The 16,749-nt window shown below is 53.8% G+C and overlaps 1 protein-coding gene across 1 annotated transcript; it reads left to right on the top strand.

The window, feature by feature from the left end:
• Positions 1-4,947: 4,947 nt before the first annotated feature.
• NCLIV_012150 (putative CAM kinase, CDPK family) lies at positions 4,948-15,280 on the top strand (the record flags this gene model as incomplete). The annotated part of the gene is made up of 15 exons (XM_003880732.1): positions 4,948-5,402; positions 6,004-7,207; positions 7,845-7,998; positions 8,587-8,913; positions 9,618-9,924; positions 10,483-10,534; positions 10,798-10,978; positions 11,247-11,328; positions 11,837-11,997; positions 12,526-12,617; positions 13,156-13,243; positions 13,647-13,740; positions 14,152-14,290; positions 14,736-14,825; positions 15,137-15,280. The coding sequence occupies 15 exons, from the start codon at positions 4,948-4,950 to the stop codon at positions 15,278-15,280; spliced, it is 3,570 nt and encodes a 1,189-aa protein (XP_003880781.1).
• Between the last annotated feature and the right edge of the window lie 1,469 nt (positions 15,281-16,749).

The raw sequence follows: 16,749 nt of genomic DNA, 5'->3' as shown, positions 1-16,749 counted from the left end.
CAGTTGTTCGTTGTGCCACGTCACGTTCTCAACCGTTGTCGAACCCCCATGCCGGCTCTGCAGGCACTGCAGGCACTGTCGTTGCTCACGTCGATCTTGTCTCAGAGAGTACCACTCCCAGTACGATGGTACTGATCATACTAGCATCTGAGTAGTAGTTTTCTCTCGCTGTTAATACGACTGATAACAGTAATCCATATATTACGCCGACGAAAAACACAGTTTCCTAAAAGAAGGCCCTTCCCCCTCTGCTTCTTTCTTTTTTTTTCTGTTCTGGGCCTCGCAGAAGAAAGCAACACCGGGGTAGTGGAGTACTGTAAACGGCACACACTTCTGTGCGCTGCTGCTCAACACACCACGTTGCAGGGGGGGAACTTGCGCAGGTTTCTTCTACTCGGCGAAGTATGTCGTGTCGGCAACGCGCTCCTTGAGCGCATTGAAAACAGTCTCTTCGGGATCCTTCGGATTACCGCTGTAGGACCAGTGTTTGCGTTTCAATTGCAACAGCACCTGATCCGTGACCTCAGCAGCGTCGACGTCCAGGCCTCCTTGCCTTAAGATTTTCTGTGTGAAGCCGTAGACGTGCGTCTCAAACTTCCGCCTCACGCAACACTTCTTCGCGCCCCGAATTATGTCTGTCATGTCAAGAGGTTCCTTTTCCAAACGCTCCAATACCTTTTCCACAGCTTCCAGTGTCGCGGCAGAGGGCTCGTCGTGAGAGGCGGACTCGTCGTCTTGAGAGGTAGACTTCTGCTGCGTCTGCGCGCCTGTTCCCCGCACGAGGGCACTTTCCTCCCAGGAGACACAGACGAGCAAGGCAAAGAGGACCACGGTGGAGAATGTGAATCTCTTCATCGCGGCAGGAAGCCCTCCCCTTGTGTTCAAGTGAACGCAGCAATGCATCATGTCGCCAACACAAAAAGTCCTGTTTCCAGGCCGTCTTCGATGCGAGGCACGAAAGATCTCCGAGCGTGGCAGTGCCTACGACAGTGCGCCGGAGACGCAGTCAGAAACCGGGCGGAATCAACGGAAGCGGGGGAAAGCTACACCCACGTAAAAAGGCAAACGTCCCCAAGAAAACGAGGCCTTTTCACGGTTCAACAAAAAGAAAAGTTCAGTCCGAAAGAGTGAGAGCCGCCGAAAACCTGCAACCCCCACATGTGGCGTTGAGACACCGGCCGGCACCCCCTGCCGAACGCGCGAGAGGCGACGAAAATAGGGGAGCGCACCGTGTCACAGTGGCTGCTGCCTCTGAGCTGCGTCTCCTGTCTTCCTATTCCTGCGTGTTCCGCTCGTTCCGGAACTCGTCGTCGCTGTCTTCGCCGTAGCCCATTCAGTGATGCACCAGAAGCCGAAGTGGAGGAGGAAATCGGTGATGAGACAGCGCCACTACTTCTTACAGCCACGTTTGGTTCCAGCAGCTACACGCGACAGCCTCCAAAGCGAGAACCCACGAAAATACGGGCTGTGTGAACGTGCCTGCTCACAGAACAGACCCAAGCGACGGAAAGGAGCGATTTCCTGTCAACAGAAAGAACAAATTTGTCGAGCAAGTGTACACCGCTTGTGGGCGAACCGTGATTAGTTCACCGATCGAACGCCGTTCCCGAGCCATGGAAACGCGAAGTCGAGTGGCAAATCGAGCAGCTTGTCAACTGAATGGTGAAATCCGGAGCTGCAAGACGCGGCGTGTCACGATGACTAGTCTCGCGGCACTCTTGCTGCGAGCAGTGCATTGGTAGCCTAGAAGCCGTTTATTCGCAAAAACGCGATTGCCACTGAGTCACTTGCGGCGAAGAGCCTCGTCATGCAGTGTGGTTTGCGAACAGGAAACGCCTGTCCACAACTGCATCCGAACGAAACGTGCCCCGTTTCGCAACCTTGTCTTCTTCTCTGCGTCTTCCAGTGCAGAACTTTTTCGCTGCTAAATGAGACAACGCCGACGTCTCTGAGCAGCCATCGGGCTCTGAAGAGGTGCCCATTTTAAAAGGAACAGAAGAATCGTGCGCAGCACCTCTCGAAATGGGGGAGGACAAATGGGCGGCGCCGCAAAGCTTATACAAAGAGAAACATAATGTGGGGTGGAGCGCCCAGAGGCCAAGCTCGTTTGGCGTGACGCGGCATACGACCAGGAAGAGGCAAATCCGGAACGAGACAGCGACACGGAGAAAGGCGCGACGAAGGGATGGAGAGAAAATGGTGAGGAACGACGGCGTAGAGCATCCAGGGGAAGAACGGACGAAGAAGGTGCTGGAGCATGGCAAAGCAGTCACCGAACCTGACCCTGTTGAGGGGAGGGGACCATCAAAGGGTGGGGTATACGGAGAGAGTGGAAGGGGGGGAAGAGATTGCAGGAGAGGATCAGTGGGGGGAATGACCGCCAGCCGAAAGATCGGCAGATCAGAGAAATAAGGAAGCAGGCGAGACAGGAGAGAGACCAGGCGGATTCTATATGGAACAGCCTGGTTGTGTAGCCGGTCAGGGAGAGTCCTTGGTATTCCCAATTGTTCAGAGCATCGAAGGAAAAGATAGTGTGCTTTGCTGCTACAGCGGGCACTTCCGGTGCGGAAAGAGCAAATCGAAGAAAGGCAGAGGGCCGAGGACTCCTGATTCCACTTGCTACTCGTGAAAGGGTCCTCACAATAAACAGAAAAAGATAGAGCCTTCCTGCCAGAGGCATCCATCTAGACGGGCTGTACCCCGCGAATCTGTAAAGGAAATAGCTGTCTGCTGCTCCCGTAACCTACTCATGGTCACAAGATTCCACCAGTTCTTCTGTGTGTTTCTGTGTCTGTATCTGTCAGTGCATGTATACAAGCTTGCGTGCCTACGGAGTCTTGTGCCGGCGAGCTCATCCGCCCACCCACACGCTTGAGCATAAAGGTAATGAATTTACGCTCACATGTCATGTGTCCCGGGGGCAAGGGCGGCCCCGTGGTCATGTTAGTGAAGCGTCGCCTTCTGCAAATCTGCTGTACGTGCTCAACAACCAGGACAGCCGCATGTCGACACACGCCGAACCCCACTCGTGGGTGTGTACCTAAATGGGTCAGCCTTCACATATGGGCATGGAGAGATGTGTGTACGCATACGAATACATATTCGCATTAACCTCTGATTCTATACAGAGAGGGGCAGGTGACGATGGAGAGAGGTGCTTACAGAGTAGACGAGTTCTAGGTGGTAAAACAGCGGTTGTCCTTTTCGCTCAGTGAGCAGTTTCGCGTTGGCACAAGGCACTGGCAAAGAAATTGTGTTGGCGTTCTTTTCAAATCCTTCCGCGCTCCTAATCCCTGGAAAAACCCTGGGTCGACCGCCTTCCAGCTCTCACTGCTCACCGCATGACCCCCCGCCGAGAACGGAGGCGCGCCTTCTTCCGACGAGGCCCGATGCCGACTTCCTGCTCAAGCGTGCCATGCGACGGTGTCCCCGCTGCAGCTATGCCATGTGCGGTGTTCCAAAAAAGTTGCAACGATGCTCTGGTTTCGCCTTCACTGCCCGAGGCGCCCCACCAGGAACGTTGGCAGAGAGAGAACATAGCTATTTTAGGAGTTTCGCTTTTCGAAACGCTCGAAAATGTCCACGGCCTCTCCGGCGGTCGAGGACGGTCTCCGCGTTGTCTCGCTCCCCGTAACCTTTCCTCCGCGTGTATTTGGTCCTTCCCAAAAACGTCCTGGCAAAAACTGTGCATGCCTGGGTTTAAAGCCAAGCGCCTCAGTTCCTTGGCATCTGAACGCGTTAATGGAGACACGGCTCCAGCGTTCAAGCTTGGACCCCGGTTTCCTGCCGCCTTGTGTTTTGCCGCGCGAATCGAACTTCATGGTCCCCGTGCTCCGCGAGCTCGCACTGCCCGCAAAAGTCGCGAAATGTGTACAACTCCAACGCTTGAGCAGGGTATCCGCGCCGCTACTCCGTCTCCTTCGCCAACTTCTCTCGGTTCTGAACCTAATCGGGAAAACTGCACTTTCTCAATTCGCGATCCACGCTGAGAGAAACCCTTTTCTCTCAGGCTGAAGTTTTGTGTCGGTGCGCCAGTGAACACCGTCCGCCCGAGAGCAGTGCGCGGCGTGATGATTTCTCCCATTTCAATTCCCCTCTTTTCTCATCCGCCACGAGCGACCCTCCTCGTTGTGCTCGTCGCAGCTTTCGTCCGGGAAACAACCTAAGCGAGACATTCGCTGCTGAGAGCGGTCGCAGACGACGGTACCCGCTGCCGCCAACCTGCTGGCCTGGTCCTGTCGCTGTCGTCTCCCGGCTCAGAAGAAGAGCTTCTTCGGTATGCGCGATCGGGCTCCTCTCTGCCTCACGCCTTCGTCCGGGGTACCGTTTTGACTCGGACCCGTTCAGGCTCCTCTCGATCGCCTTAAACCCTTTTGCATCTGCGCACTCCCGTCTCGTTCTCAGTCTCATGTAAGCCAGTTCGCTTCAGTCTTCTGGTATGGAGTGCGTGGCTCTCGCTCTCTCTTCCTCGCTTTCCGTCTCTCTTTCTCTTCTACCTGTGCTGCTCCCGCGTTATGTCTCTCGGCTGCATGCACCGCCGTCGTCTTGTGAATCTGAATCTTTCTTCCCCCGATGTGCTTAGCTCTGAACCTCTTCGCCTCCTCGGGGCCCACGGGCGCTCTCACTGCACAGAAAATGTCCCGTCGTCTCCCGTGTGCGTCCGTCGTCCCTGTCCCCCGTCTTTTCTCTCTCAGCCCGCGCCTCTGCGTGTTCTGTTTCGTTCTCTGCCCCGTTCGCGAGTCTTCCTCATCCCCTCTCTGCGCTCCACACAGCCCAACCAGCTGCCAAAGCGAAGGAGGCAAAGCGAGTGAAATAAGTACGGGCGGCACTTCTGAGAGGAAAGGGGTGTTTTCCTTCCCTTCTACCTCTTTGCACACTGTGTCGCCTCACGCGAGCCGGTCCCCAGATTGCCTCTCCATCTCCCCTTCTTCAGCGGCAGTCGTGTGAATGGGGTGCACGCAGTCGAGAAGCCTCCTCACCGCGGCCTCGAGGGCGCCGCGCTCGCTGTCTGAGGCGAAGAAAAAGTCGACGAAGTCGCCTCAGCTGAGACCGGCCTCCTCTCGTGAAAGTGTCCCTTGCCCGTCTAGAGAGCCCTCTAAAAGCAACGGAGAACTCAAAGGCGTGAGTGCACGTCGGGGCTCTCTTCCACCAGGCAGCGAAGATCGGCCCAGCGTGCCGTCGCAGGCTTTGCAGGCGTCTCCGCCTCCTTGTCCGCGCAACGAGGAGAATGAAGAGCCGCAAGCTGCGCCGCCTCTCAACCAGAGAGACAAGCCGGGAAAGCAGAGGACAGACAGCGACGCACATGCAACTGATGGGGCAGAACACGACGGTGTCTCCGTCAAAATGGAGGGAGAAGACGAACAGGAAGCGCAGAACGTAGAGAAGATTGTACCGGAATCAAGGTAAGGGTGACGATGGACAAGCAAGGGGAAAGGGAAGACGGAACACCAAGCGGATCTCAAGTTGGGAGAAGGAGAGGAAAACCAGCAGAAAAACAGAGAAAAGAGGGAAAACGAGAAAGAGCCAAAGGAACCAAAAACAAAGGCGAGGCATTGGCGGCGAAGGAGACGGTGGAAGAAGCAAGTGAGGACGCACAAGTGGCGAAGGCGAGAGCGAGCTCTGTGCTCGGGGAAGGCAGAGAAGGATAACGGTAGCCAGGGGGAGGGGATCCAGAGGCAGAGACGCTCCTGGACTGGGACCAAGTTCAGGCACTCGCAGCGCGTGTCCGTTTGTGCACAGTCCCGGAGGAGGCAACTGCAGAGTCGAAAATAATGGCGAACTCTCAAGTCTCTTCCTTTCCATCAAGAGGTCCACACTTGTGTTCCGTTGCCCCTCCGTTTTCTTCCCCGTCTACTGGTCTGCATTCCTTCTCGTCCGCGTTCTCCGTCCTTTCTTCTCTCGGCGCCGCGGCGTCACTCTCTTTCTCCCGCCTCTCTCTGACTCTCTGTGGCTGCTTGCTTTCACCTTGTGTTCTTTTCACTGTCCCCGTCGCCGCTCGTTCAGGATCTCGCGCTCTGCTCGCGCAGCCGTGCCTTCGCCCTGCCGAGCTCCCTCATCTCCGCCTCCGGCGGGCGCCTCCGCGCCGGGTTCTGAGGGTCCCTCGCGCGCCGCCACGCACGCCTCCGCGTTCTCTGCGGCGCCTCGCTGGCTCGCCTTTTCTTCGCCGACGCGGAGAAAGAAGCTGGAGAAAGAGCGCGTGAAGGGACGCCTCGCGGCCCGTCGCAGATCCGGGAAGAACGGGGCTGCGCCGGCTTTCCAGAGTCACCCTTTCCGTGACCATTTCCGCAGAAGGAAGGGCATGCGCAACAAGCGGAGTGCCGCGCAGCTGTCGGCTGTCGACTCGCCGTCCGCCCCTCCTCTCGCCAGCGATGCCTCGAAAAGCAGTCCCTTCTCATTCGCTGGCCAGGCACTCAAATCCCCGCCCGTCGCCTCTCGCGACGCACATCACACTCGCTGCCCTCGGTGCGGCCGCGACCTCCCGGCGCCCGACAGTCCCTTCTCGCTGCTTGGTGCCGAACGCGGTCCCGACCCGCTGTCTCCTTCTGGGGCGTCTCCGGGCGAAGGCGAGAGACTGCCGCAGCCCGCCGACCAGGTGTCGCCAGATACGCCGGGACGCGAGTGCGGCGCCGCCGCTCGTAGCACCCACTCTACAGACCCCTTCAGTCGGCCTCTCTCGCTTGCAGCTGGACCGGCGCTGGGGAACCAGCCGCTCTCGACGAAGCGGCACCGGCCCTACTTCGACCGCGTTCGCCTCAATGGGGCGAGTGGAGCCCAAGCCTCGGCGCTGCGGTTCGGGGGCGAGACGCCCGTAGCCTTTGGCGGGGGGACGTTCACCGGAGGCAGGACGCCTCCGGCAGGGAAAATGCATGCAAAGGGCAAGCAGGGGCGGCCGCTTGCCCACCGGGACACTTCGGATCCAAAGACGCACGAAACTCGGGGCGCGACGACCCCAGTCTTCAACACAGTCTCCACCGCCGACGTGTCCCCTCCACGAGATGGGCCGCGGTCGCCGTCGCACGCAAACGGAAAGGAAAGTCAAGAGCGGCCGTGCTGCAAATGTGGGTGGCCGGGGCCTCAGGCCTCGCCTGTAGCCGCCTCGCCTCGAGCTCGCGCCAGGAGCTCGCGCCGTGCCACGGAGTCCCGGGGAAGCGCCCCCGCCCCGAATGCGGGCCGACACACGCAAAAGGGACCTGAAGAAGACGCGTCTGTAAGCACACGAATGCGGGGGGCGTACAGACCCACAAAATTCCACGTTTTGTCTGCCTGCAGCAGTCCGCACGCGCAGGCTTGCCGGCAGGCATGCACAAACAACGTGTGTCGCGGCGGATGTGTACACGCTCACCTAGAGACCAGGGGGTGGGAAAAGGATGGGCCAGCGCGACGAGACAAGAAAAGTAACGAGCAAGTCCAGAGATACCGGGAGTGTTTGGAAACCAAAAAATGAACGTGTCGAATCTCTGCTTGCCGTGGCCACATACACCACGGGCGTATGTGTGAATACCCACGGTGCAAGTGCATATATATATATATATATATATATATATATATATGCTTGGTTAGCGGCATTGATCACCATCTGCGTGCGTCTACGTTCCCTCCAATTGCGATCCTTCCGCGATCTCAGTAGGGATAGACATCTCACATCGACAAATCCTACCTGTGCGCCCTCGTATTTGGTGTATGATGCACTGCAAAGACGTAGAAGCGCAACAAGGCTGTGTCTAGCCTGTTTTTTCGTGCATTGACGCACATGCACATACACTTACATGTACATGCACTGAAGACGACGTACGCGGTGCGTGTTTCTTCATGGCGATCCCTGGGCTGGCTCGTGTGTTCTGCAGGGTTCAGACCTAAGTGTGCCGCCAGAGTTCGTGATGGCGGGCCCCCTTTCGTTCTTCAACTCACTCACGCACACGCCTCTCTTTACCAGTCGCATCAAAACGAAACTTAAACTGGAGCAAGTCTACGACGTTAGCAATCACGTCCTTGGAACAGGTAATCCAGAAACGCCTGCTAGGTACCTATCCAACGAAAGATTTCAGTACCTGTACGAACATCGTAATCGTCATGGCTGGAAAAGGTTCCATTAAAAGCCAATGCATGCTCAACAGGCAAATACCTATACACCTGCAGATATATATATATATATATATATATAGAGAGAGAGAGAGAGAGAGAGCGAAATGTGTGTTTGCTTGCACTTTGACCGTAGACCTGCACTGTGGGTTGATACTTTTCCCTGGCTTGGCCGACTTCGTGGCTGTGCCTCTGCTCTCCCTAACCTGCGCCCTCTTCGGTTGGCATCTGTGGTGGATTTCTTGCTGTGTGTCTGCTTGTGTGTCTTGCCTGGTTGAAGCGTTGTGTGCCTGAACGGCAGATACTCCTTGATATATCTGTACTTTGCTTCATTTCTTTCTTGAGCCGGAAAAGGAATGCTTGTGTGCATTGGCAATCCCTGCCGTGTCGCCTAGGCGACTGGCTTGCTTTCCGTTTCGCCCGTCTACGTCTCTGCTCCGGTCAGGTTTTCCTTCCCTCCTTTCTGTGTTTCTTCCTATGCTCGTCTTTCCATCCGATTCGCCTCAGGGATTAGTGGAGCTGTGAGGACTGCCCAGCACCGGCAGAGCGGACGGCAAGTTGCAGTCAAGACTCTGTGTCTCTCTTCGATGGCCCCCAAAAGGACGCTGATGCTGTACAACGAAGTCGCGATTTATCTCCAAGTGGACCACCCAAATATTTGCAAGTTGCTGGAAGTCTTCGTCGATGACGGTGAGGACAAGGCGAACTCAGAGCCGCTCCGATCGGGCCAAGGCGAGAAAGGGAGAGGCGTAGATGGAGAAGAGCGAGGGTCAGGAGGGGAGACCCGGCCTGCGGCGCTGAGTGCTGCGCATGCACGTGGACAAAACGAGAACGGTAAGCGACACGAAACTGCGCAGCAGCGAGTCGCTCCGCAGCGGCGAAGGAAGAACGAGGAACGGGTATTCCTCTTCTCTACGCAAACACACTGAGTCTCTCGAGAAGGAAAAATAAAGGAAAGAAACCCTGAACGACGCAAAGAGAGAGACAACGAAGCTTGCCAGTCGGCCTTTCCGTGTTCCCTTTATTCATCTCCCTTCGAATGTCCGTTCCGACGCCTTCTCCTTGATTCGTTCTCTGCTCCTGCCGCGTGGTTGCTCCTGAGCTCGAGGTCGCCTCATCTCTTCTTCCTCACGGTGGACTGCGTTCGTTCGTCTTCCCCTCCCCCGTCTTCCAAAAGTGACCCTCGTTTGGTGAAGACCTTCTGTGTTTCCACCTGCGTGTTCGGCGTGTGCGGCCGTTGATTCTTTGCTTCAATTGCTCGTCCTTTCCATGTCCTTTTCATGCTTCCCGTATGGGGCCCCTACGGACGAGTCGCGAGGCGCGCCCTCCTTCCTCGTTTTCACTCCTCACCGAATGGCGTGACGCTTTCTCCACAATTTGGGCATGTGTCTTTCGTCTTCGTCTCGCACACAGTCCGCTGGCACCCCCGAACGTCGTTCCACGCCTTCGGGTCTCTGGTTTTCTGATTTTCTGTCCTCGGTGCGTCCGCTGCTTTCCCTTCTTCTCTTTCGTGCGAACGCATGGTCTTCGCCCCACAGACCAGCGTTGTGAAGAGACGCCCCAGGTTGCAGCGCACGAAGGCCTCTCGAGGAACGAAGAGCTGGACGAAAAGGAAGAGAGGAAAGAGAGACGAGAGAGTTGCGTGTCGAGGGCGTCGCTAGCCTCCGAGGAGCGAGGACATAAACGCATTCATCTGGTGATGGAATTGTGCACCGGCAAAGAACTGTATGATCGTCTTGCAAGAAAGAAGAGATACAGCGAAAAAGACGCAGGGCGCGTAACGCGTCAAATGCTCTCGGCCATCAACTACTGCCACCAGAGACACATTTGCCATAGAGACCTCAAGTAAGTGGCATGCGCACAAGTCAACGTACAGTGTCTATATATATATATATATATATATATTTGGTTGCACAATGCGCGTGCACATTTGTAGCGATGTATGCAAGTCAGTGCGTACTTCAGTCCATGCAAATCTGTATGTGTATGTATCTGCATACAGGTGAGCATAGATTTTTATGGATCCGGCCTGAGAATATTTTTGTATGGGTACGCATATGTCAGTCAAAACGGATTGCAAGGAACAGAGCCTCAGAGGAGGGTAGGGCAGGTGTGTGCTTGCGCAATGCTGGGAGCACCGATCTGCCTCAAGCAAGCACTAGTTTCGAGCAAGCACTAGTTTTTTTCGCATTTCTCTCGTGCTGGTGTTCTTGTGTCACTCTCCTTCGCTCTTTTGTGGCTATACTTACAAAGCACCTCTGATATGTGCGCGACAAACGCCGGAAATGCGGTAAGTCTCTGCATATCCTGTGGAGGCCTCGTCGTTAGCGTGTTGTTCTTTTCGCAGTCTTCATCACGTTTAGAAGTCCCTTCCCTATTGTTGTGTTTCCGTCTTTCTCCCAGACTGGAGAACTGGGTCTTTCGAGACGACAGCGATGACGCGCCTTTGAAGCTGGTGAGACGCTGCTTCTCTGTTCACTTTTGACATCCGCTTGATTCGGTGTTACAGACCTTCCAACATTGTGTTTCCCTGCGTCTTTCCCACGCGTTCGTTTCCTTTCCCGCTGTTCCGCCGTCGCCCCAGGGTGTCCCACCGACCTCACGCCTGGCCTTAATTTGTTCGCTGCCTTTCTTCCGTTTTCTCACTTCCTCGGGCGCGGCTCTCCCCCCCCCCCAAACCATGTGTTGCCCTGGGTCTGCCTCCGCACCGCGGTCTAGTCGCTGCCCCAAGTGTGTCGCAGCCCGTCGTTTCTCCGGGTTTTTCCTCAAATCGACTTTGGCTTCAGTCGCATCTTCCATCCCGGGGTCAGGATGACGGCCATGCACGGCACCGTCTACTACGTCGCTCCAGAAGTGATGGACGGGAAGTACAACGAAAAATGCGACCTGTGGAGTATAGGTGAGCTCGCAGTCATCTGCAGAGACAGAGAAAGGTGCACAGAATCCCTCCCTCGACGTAAATAGAAATGCATGTGTATATATATAAATATGTATCAAGAGAAGGATTCAGCAATTCGTGCCTATGCAGGGTCAGATGCACGGCTGTGCATTCAGTTGTATTTTTGTCTTGTCCTTTTGTATTTGGTGTACACGGAATCAGGGATAGGGATGTAGAGCGCGGCTTCCAGAGCGTGTCGGCGTCTTCTGGAATTTTTGCTTTTCTTCAGGCGTTATCGTGTACATGCTTCTGAGCGGCAGCCCACCGTTCACAGGTCATGGAGACCAAGAAATTCTCATCAAAATTCGCAGGTGCAAGTATAACATGGAAGGGCCAAGGTGGCGTGGCATCTCCGAACAAGCCAAGCATTTCATTGCTTCGCTTCTCAGGCAAGTGTTTTGGCACATCCTATACAGATGCATACATATATATATATACATATATATGTATATGCACACTCGCGTTTAGCTCGTTTTTCGTCTGTGTACATATCCATCGCGACCTGTGTCATGGCGGTGTCTACCCAGCTGTCAGCTGCCCGTCAGTCTGCTTTTCCGCGAGGTACACCTCTAGTGACAGCTTGCAGACCCGCGCCTCCGTCTTCCACCAACGCTCGCGTTCTGTCTTCCCGTTCACCTTCCTGCCTGTCTGTCTCTGCCTTCGCCAGTTGGTATCCTCCGCAATTGCTGGTCTTTCCCCGATTCTATGCTTGCGGCGTCGCGCGTAGTGGCCTTTCGGTCAGTTCCGTGAGCGGCGGTGCCCTGCCGTGCGGAGTCGCTGTTCCTAGGGCGTTTTTCCTCTTTTCCTCTTTCTCTCTAGGCGAAATCCAGACGAACGCCCCTCGGCCGAGGAAGCGCTGAAGCACCCGTGGCTGGTCGCTGCGGAGAAAGAGGCTCTTGCCGACACTGAAATCAGCGTGAGCGTCCTGAAGAGCATGCAACGCTTTGCAGCTTGCTCGGCGATCAAACGCGCTTCTCTCGGTGAGCTCATCCTCAAAAAACGCTTCCCGGGGCTGCCCTCTGTCATCAACAGTGACCGACCGGCCCATGTTTATATATATGTATATATATTAATGTAACACAGATCATCCATGTGAGCGAAATCCTATGTCTATATATATATATATATATATACAATGTAAAAATAAAATATGTATATATATAGATATGGAAGTTGCTTTGTATAATCGCATTGGAGTGTCGACGAGAACTGCCAACTGGGCTGAGTCTTGGAGATCAGTCGTCACTACGAAAACGGGTCAAAGCTCTTCAACTTCTTTCCCCTCCACCGCACAACAACGGATTGCTTCGATTGATGTAGCGGCAGATGGTTTCGGGGGCGGGTCGGGACCTGTCGTTGTCCTACTGGCTTGTAGTTTGCCTCGCCATCGTCCGGTTGCCCTGTGGCGATGCCTGCTGGTTCCTTCCGGTGGCATGCTCCCATCGTCTCTGTTTTCCTCCTTGTTCAATTCTCGTTCTCCTTTTTTGCCTGATCTCTGTCACTGTCAGCCCTCATCGCTATGTCGATGGAGGCAGAACAACTCGACGATCTGGAGCGCCTCTTCCGGAAAATTGACATCGACAACAGCGGCTGTATTAAGGTGCGAAGCCGGGCAAAATCGCGGTTTTCCGTCTGTCTACGTCTCGTTGAAAGGAAGAGTGTCTCATTGTTCAGCCAAGTGGCTGCGCTCTCTTTTTTTCGCCGACTCACAGTTCAGAGAGAAAAACGATTGACTCTACCTTTTCATCTCTATTAGTAGGTTTTCTCCACTTTTTTCTCATGGGGGGGAAGTCGGCTGTCATTCACTCAGGTTTGATTTCTCTCTTTCTCCTGTCGTCCAACGCCGTCCTCTCTGTCGCCTTCTGCTTTTCGCCCAAGTCATTGGCCTCTCGTTGAGGCCGCTCTCTGTCTTTTGTTACTCTGTCACATCACACGAAGGTTAAGGGTTCTAAAACAAGCACGGATGTGTGGAGCATCGCGGACGGCATGTCTCCCCTTTTGAAAGGAAGGCTGAAAAGCAATTATGGATTTTTCCTCTTTTCTGCCGAGCGAGCTTGTCTCCAGGATGCTTCTGAATTTCTCCCTACTCACACAGGTGCATGAGCATCATTTCTCGTTTTCCGGCTTCTGCCTGTCAGATGGATCGAATGGTAGCGGTTCTGGTGACCTTTCTTGACGTTCCCCGAGATGAAGCCCTTCGCATTTTTCGGCGCATCGATCAGACAGGTAACTCAGGAACGATTTGTGTTGGTGGTCGCTTCCCGTGTCCGTTTGGTTTCGCCGCGTCAGTGACCCCTTGCCTCGTTTGTGGGCGACGCTCATTTTGTTCTCCGTTTTCGTTTCTCTCTTTTCTCCCTTTCTCATTTTCATTGTTACCGTCTTCCCTGCTCCCGTGCGGTTTCCTTTGGTTTCTCTGTCTGTCTCCGTGTCTTTGTTTCATGTTCTGCTAGCTGTCGAGAGATCAAGGCACTCTTCTATCGAATACCGTTTCCTCCTCTGGTCACACAGTCTGCCCGTGTGCCCCCAGCGGAGCCTCGTCTCCACAGACTCTCTTCCGATCTCGCAACTGTTTCCTATTCCTTCGAATGTCGCATTCCTGTGATATCTGTTTCGTCTTATGTTTTTCCAGGGGCAGAGGAGATTAACTACAGCGAGTTCTTAGCTGCGACGCTTCAGACGCGCATTGCTCTCAACCAACAGCTCATTCGAGAGGCATTTGAACGGTGAGCCTCTCATCCTCTCTTCGCCTCGTTTTCCAAATTGCTTCTGGGAAGTGACATATATCCAGACACCTCGACGGCCAACAAAAGGATTCACGCAATATCAGTTGTCTCTCCCTGTGTCTCTGTCCTTGTAACTGCTTTATTTATCTCGGACACAGTCGATTTGTCTCTATATCTAAAGTGGCAGTATCTGACTGGTCATCGACATGAGTGTTAGCGTCTTGCCGTACGTTTGAATCGGCGTTTTTCCCGTCCCACTGCTCTGTTCCATGGACAATATGGCTCTGTCTACCTGTCTGGATTTCATGGTATATATGGTCATTGCCTTTGTCTCACTCTCACATCAGGTAATGATGTGTATCTATGTTCACCAATTTGTGCCAATTTGCGATTTTCTTTGTGGCATTTTAGATTCGATGTCGACAACAGCGGCCACATCAGCTTAGACAACCTTCGGTATGTGCTCGGAGACAGTTATGACAGCTTATCTGTTGAGGAGATTCTGCGGCAATGCGACCGGAAACAAAACGGCGTCATTGACTTCGATGAGGTACGGTCCTGATTTTGCCTTCCTCGGATGCATCAGAAGGCTGGCCACCATCCATCCGTCTGTGAGGCTATGCGTAGGGGAATAGAGTTTCTTATGTATGCGTGCGAATGCGAATGGAGGAAGGTATCATGGTCGCCCGCCTAGGAATGTAGAAAATGCATGCTTTGTGTATGTGATGCTGTTTGGAGTTCTGTCACATATCCCCTTGTATGCGGTACTCTCTGTTGTGTTCTCTCTTCTTCCTTTTATCCCTCTGACATCTCTCTGTCTTTGCCTCGTATTCACCATTTGCTCGGTCTTTGTCCTGTTTGTTCTGCCATCTCTTCCTTTCGGGATAAACAAGCTGATCCTCATGTGCTGGGTTCACCAAGCGGTCGTATGTTCGTCATCACCACCTTCATTCCATTATCGCCCTTCTCTTCTCTTTCTACTTCCGTGTCTGCAGTTCATGCTTGCTCTGACTGGAGATGAAGCAGGCGTCCTTGAGAGCAGCAACTCGAAGGAGCTTGTAGCTCAAGGAGCAGCCCTAACAGCTGTAAGAATCACACGACCTAATATTTCATACTAGGTAGTACGAATACCGTCTTTAAAAGTAACAGCTTTTTCTTTGTTTCTCTCTTCGCGTTCTCCATCCCTATTCGTCGCTTGATGTTCTTCTGGAGCGTTCGAATTTCCATGGGTTTGTTGTGAATTGTCATTTGCTTCGTTTTCCGTTCTTGATGTCTGTTCAGGTTACTTTCGTTACCTCATTGGTAGACATTCGTGTTCATGCATAGTTACTGGGTAGGGGAAACAGGCACGACTCTCTTCCGACTATGTGTCTCTTCTTTTTTCCTTTTTTCTCAGCAATTGAGCCGCAACATGAGCGAGCTGGCGGACGCCGTACTCGCAAAGCGCTTCACCGATTGTTCCGCCTCCGCGGACTTGCGAGCGACGGGAGCAGAGCGGACATGCCCGCCACCAAATTGTTCCATCGGCGCGGCAACTTGATCAACGAAAAGCAGTAGCAACTCGGGGACACAGCCTGGCGCGTGTTTGGTGGCTTCAGGTGAGGTGGACAACGATCGGGGGAGCCGATGCGACGACGAAGCAAAGAAGTGTGCTTCGCCTGTTTCAAGCTCAGCTACTGTCACCAGTGCGGAGGACGTGGGGCTCTAGGAGCGCCCACAGTGCGTAACGGGAACCATTGGAACCCCCGCCGCCGTTGAAAGCAGTGCTGGCGCTCGATCGTCCCACACACGCAACTATCGTTGCCAAGGACGGATGAGCAATAAATTTCGCTCGTTCACTGGGCACGGTCGAGGTGAGAAGCCAAGGAGCTTTCAGGTCAGAGGGATGAACACCAGGTTTTTCAGATAAGCACTTATGTGATAGTGGATAGGGAAAGTTATTCTCGTACAACTTATCCGGCCGCTTAAAACAGGCGGACACATTCTGCGGCTTCCCGTGTCGAAGGCTTTTTTCCGGTGACTCGATTGAGTTGTATTTCGTTGGTTTAGCTTAATGCCACGTTTCGCGATGATTTTGCGACTCGTAGTCATGCTTTCTCGGATGTGACACGCCCATAGAAGGGCCTTACTCGGTCTTGGTGTCAACAAAACGCCACATCGAAAGCACAGAAGCGAGAGGAGCTAGGAAACTGCCAACGGCGGAGAAACCGAGCTAAGTATTAACTAGAATAAGGAAGCTGCAAATAACGTGTGTTTCACTAACTACAACAGACATATATTTCCAAGTTCCGTGACCCTCTGGTACGGCACAAGAGAAGGCGACTCTGGTCACATACAGGGTACAGCGCAAACGCCCAAACAAGCGCCGTTACATATGGGTGAATCAATGCCATGTAAGCGCCTAGGAAACAAATCTCCAGAACAGAAGGCGTTGGAGCAATATTTGTCTTCTCTATGCCGCTCACGTAGAGACGGAGCAAAAGTGACCGGATGCAATCTACCTCCTTCTCCAGCCTTATGCAAGCAGTGCAGAATACCAACGATTGCGTCTGCAAACAAACTTGTCATATCAAGGAGTTAAATAAACGGTATACCTTCTTTCTGCATAATAGAGTGAACTTCTATTATTAGCAGGAACGTCTGCAGTTCCCTTACGTAACAAAAAGGCATATTAGCGAAGAAACTCGTATGCATGACCTCATCTGCTGCGATAACTGTAGCGCGCCGGTCCACGGAGAAAGACACGAGATCATTATTGGCGTGGAAGCTTGTTGTCGTTCCCTGCCTATCTTGGAGCTTTGTCTCCACTCACACCGAAGAACTAATCCAACATTGGAAGTGTCCCGAGGCTGGTATCCAATGAGCATCACTTAAAACTCTTCCCAGAATGGTGACCTCAACGGAAGTGGATACGCCAGTCCGTACCTACGTGAACAACACGGATGAAGATCGCTGCTCACGTAAAAAAAAAACGACTATCGTCACTCAGCAGTTCTGCCCCTAGGATGA

Source organism: Neospora caninum, chromosome IV, assembly GCF_000208865.1.
Source record: "Neospora caninum Liverpool complete genome, chromosome IV".
Classification (NCBI taxonomy): domain Eukaryota; phylum Apicomplexa; class Conoidasida; order Eucoccidiorida; family Sarcocystidae; genus Neospora; species Neospora caninum.
Note: the sequence above shows the minus strand (reverse complement) of the source record. Positions and strands in the feature narration are given on the sequence as shown.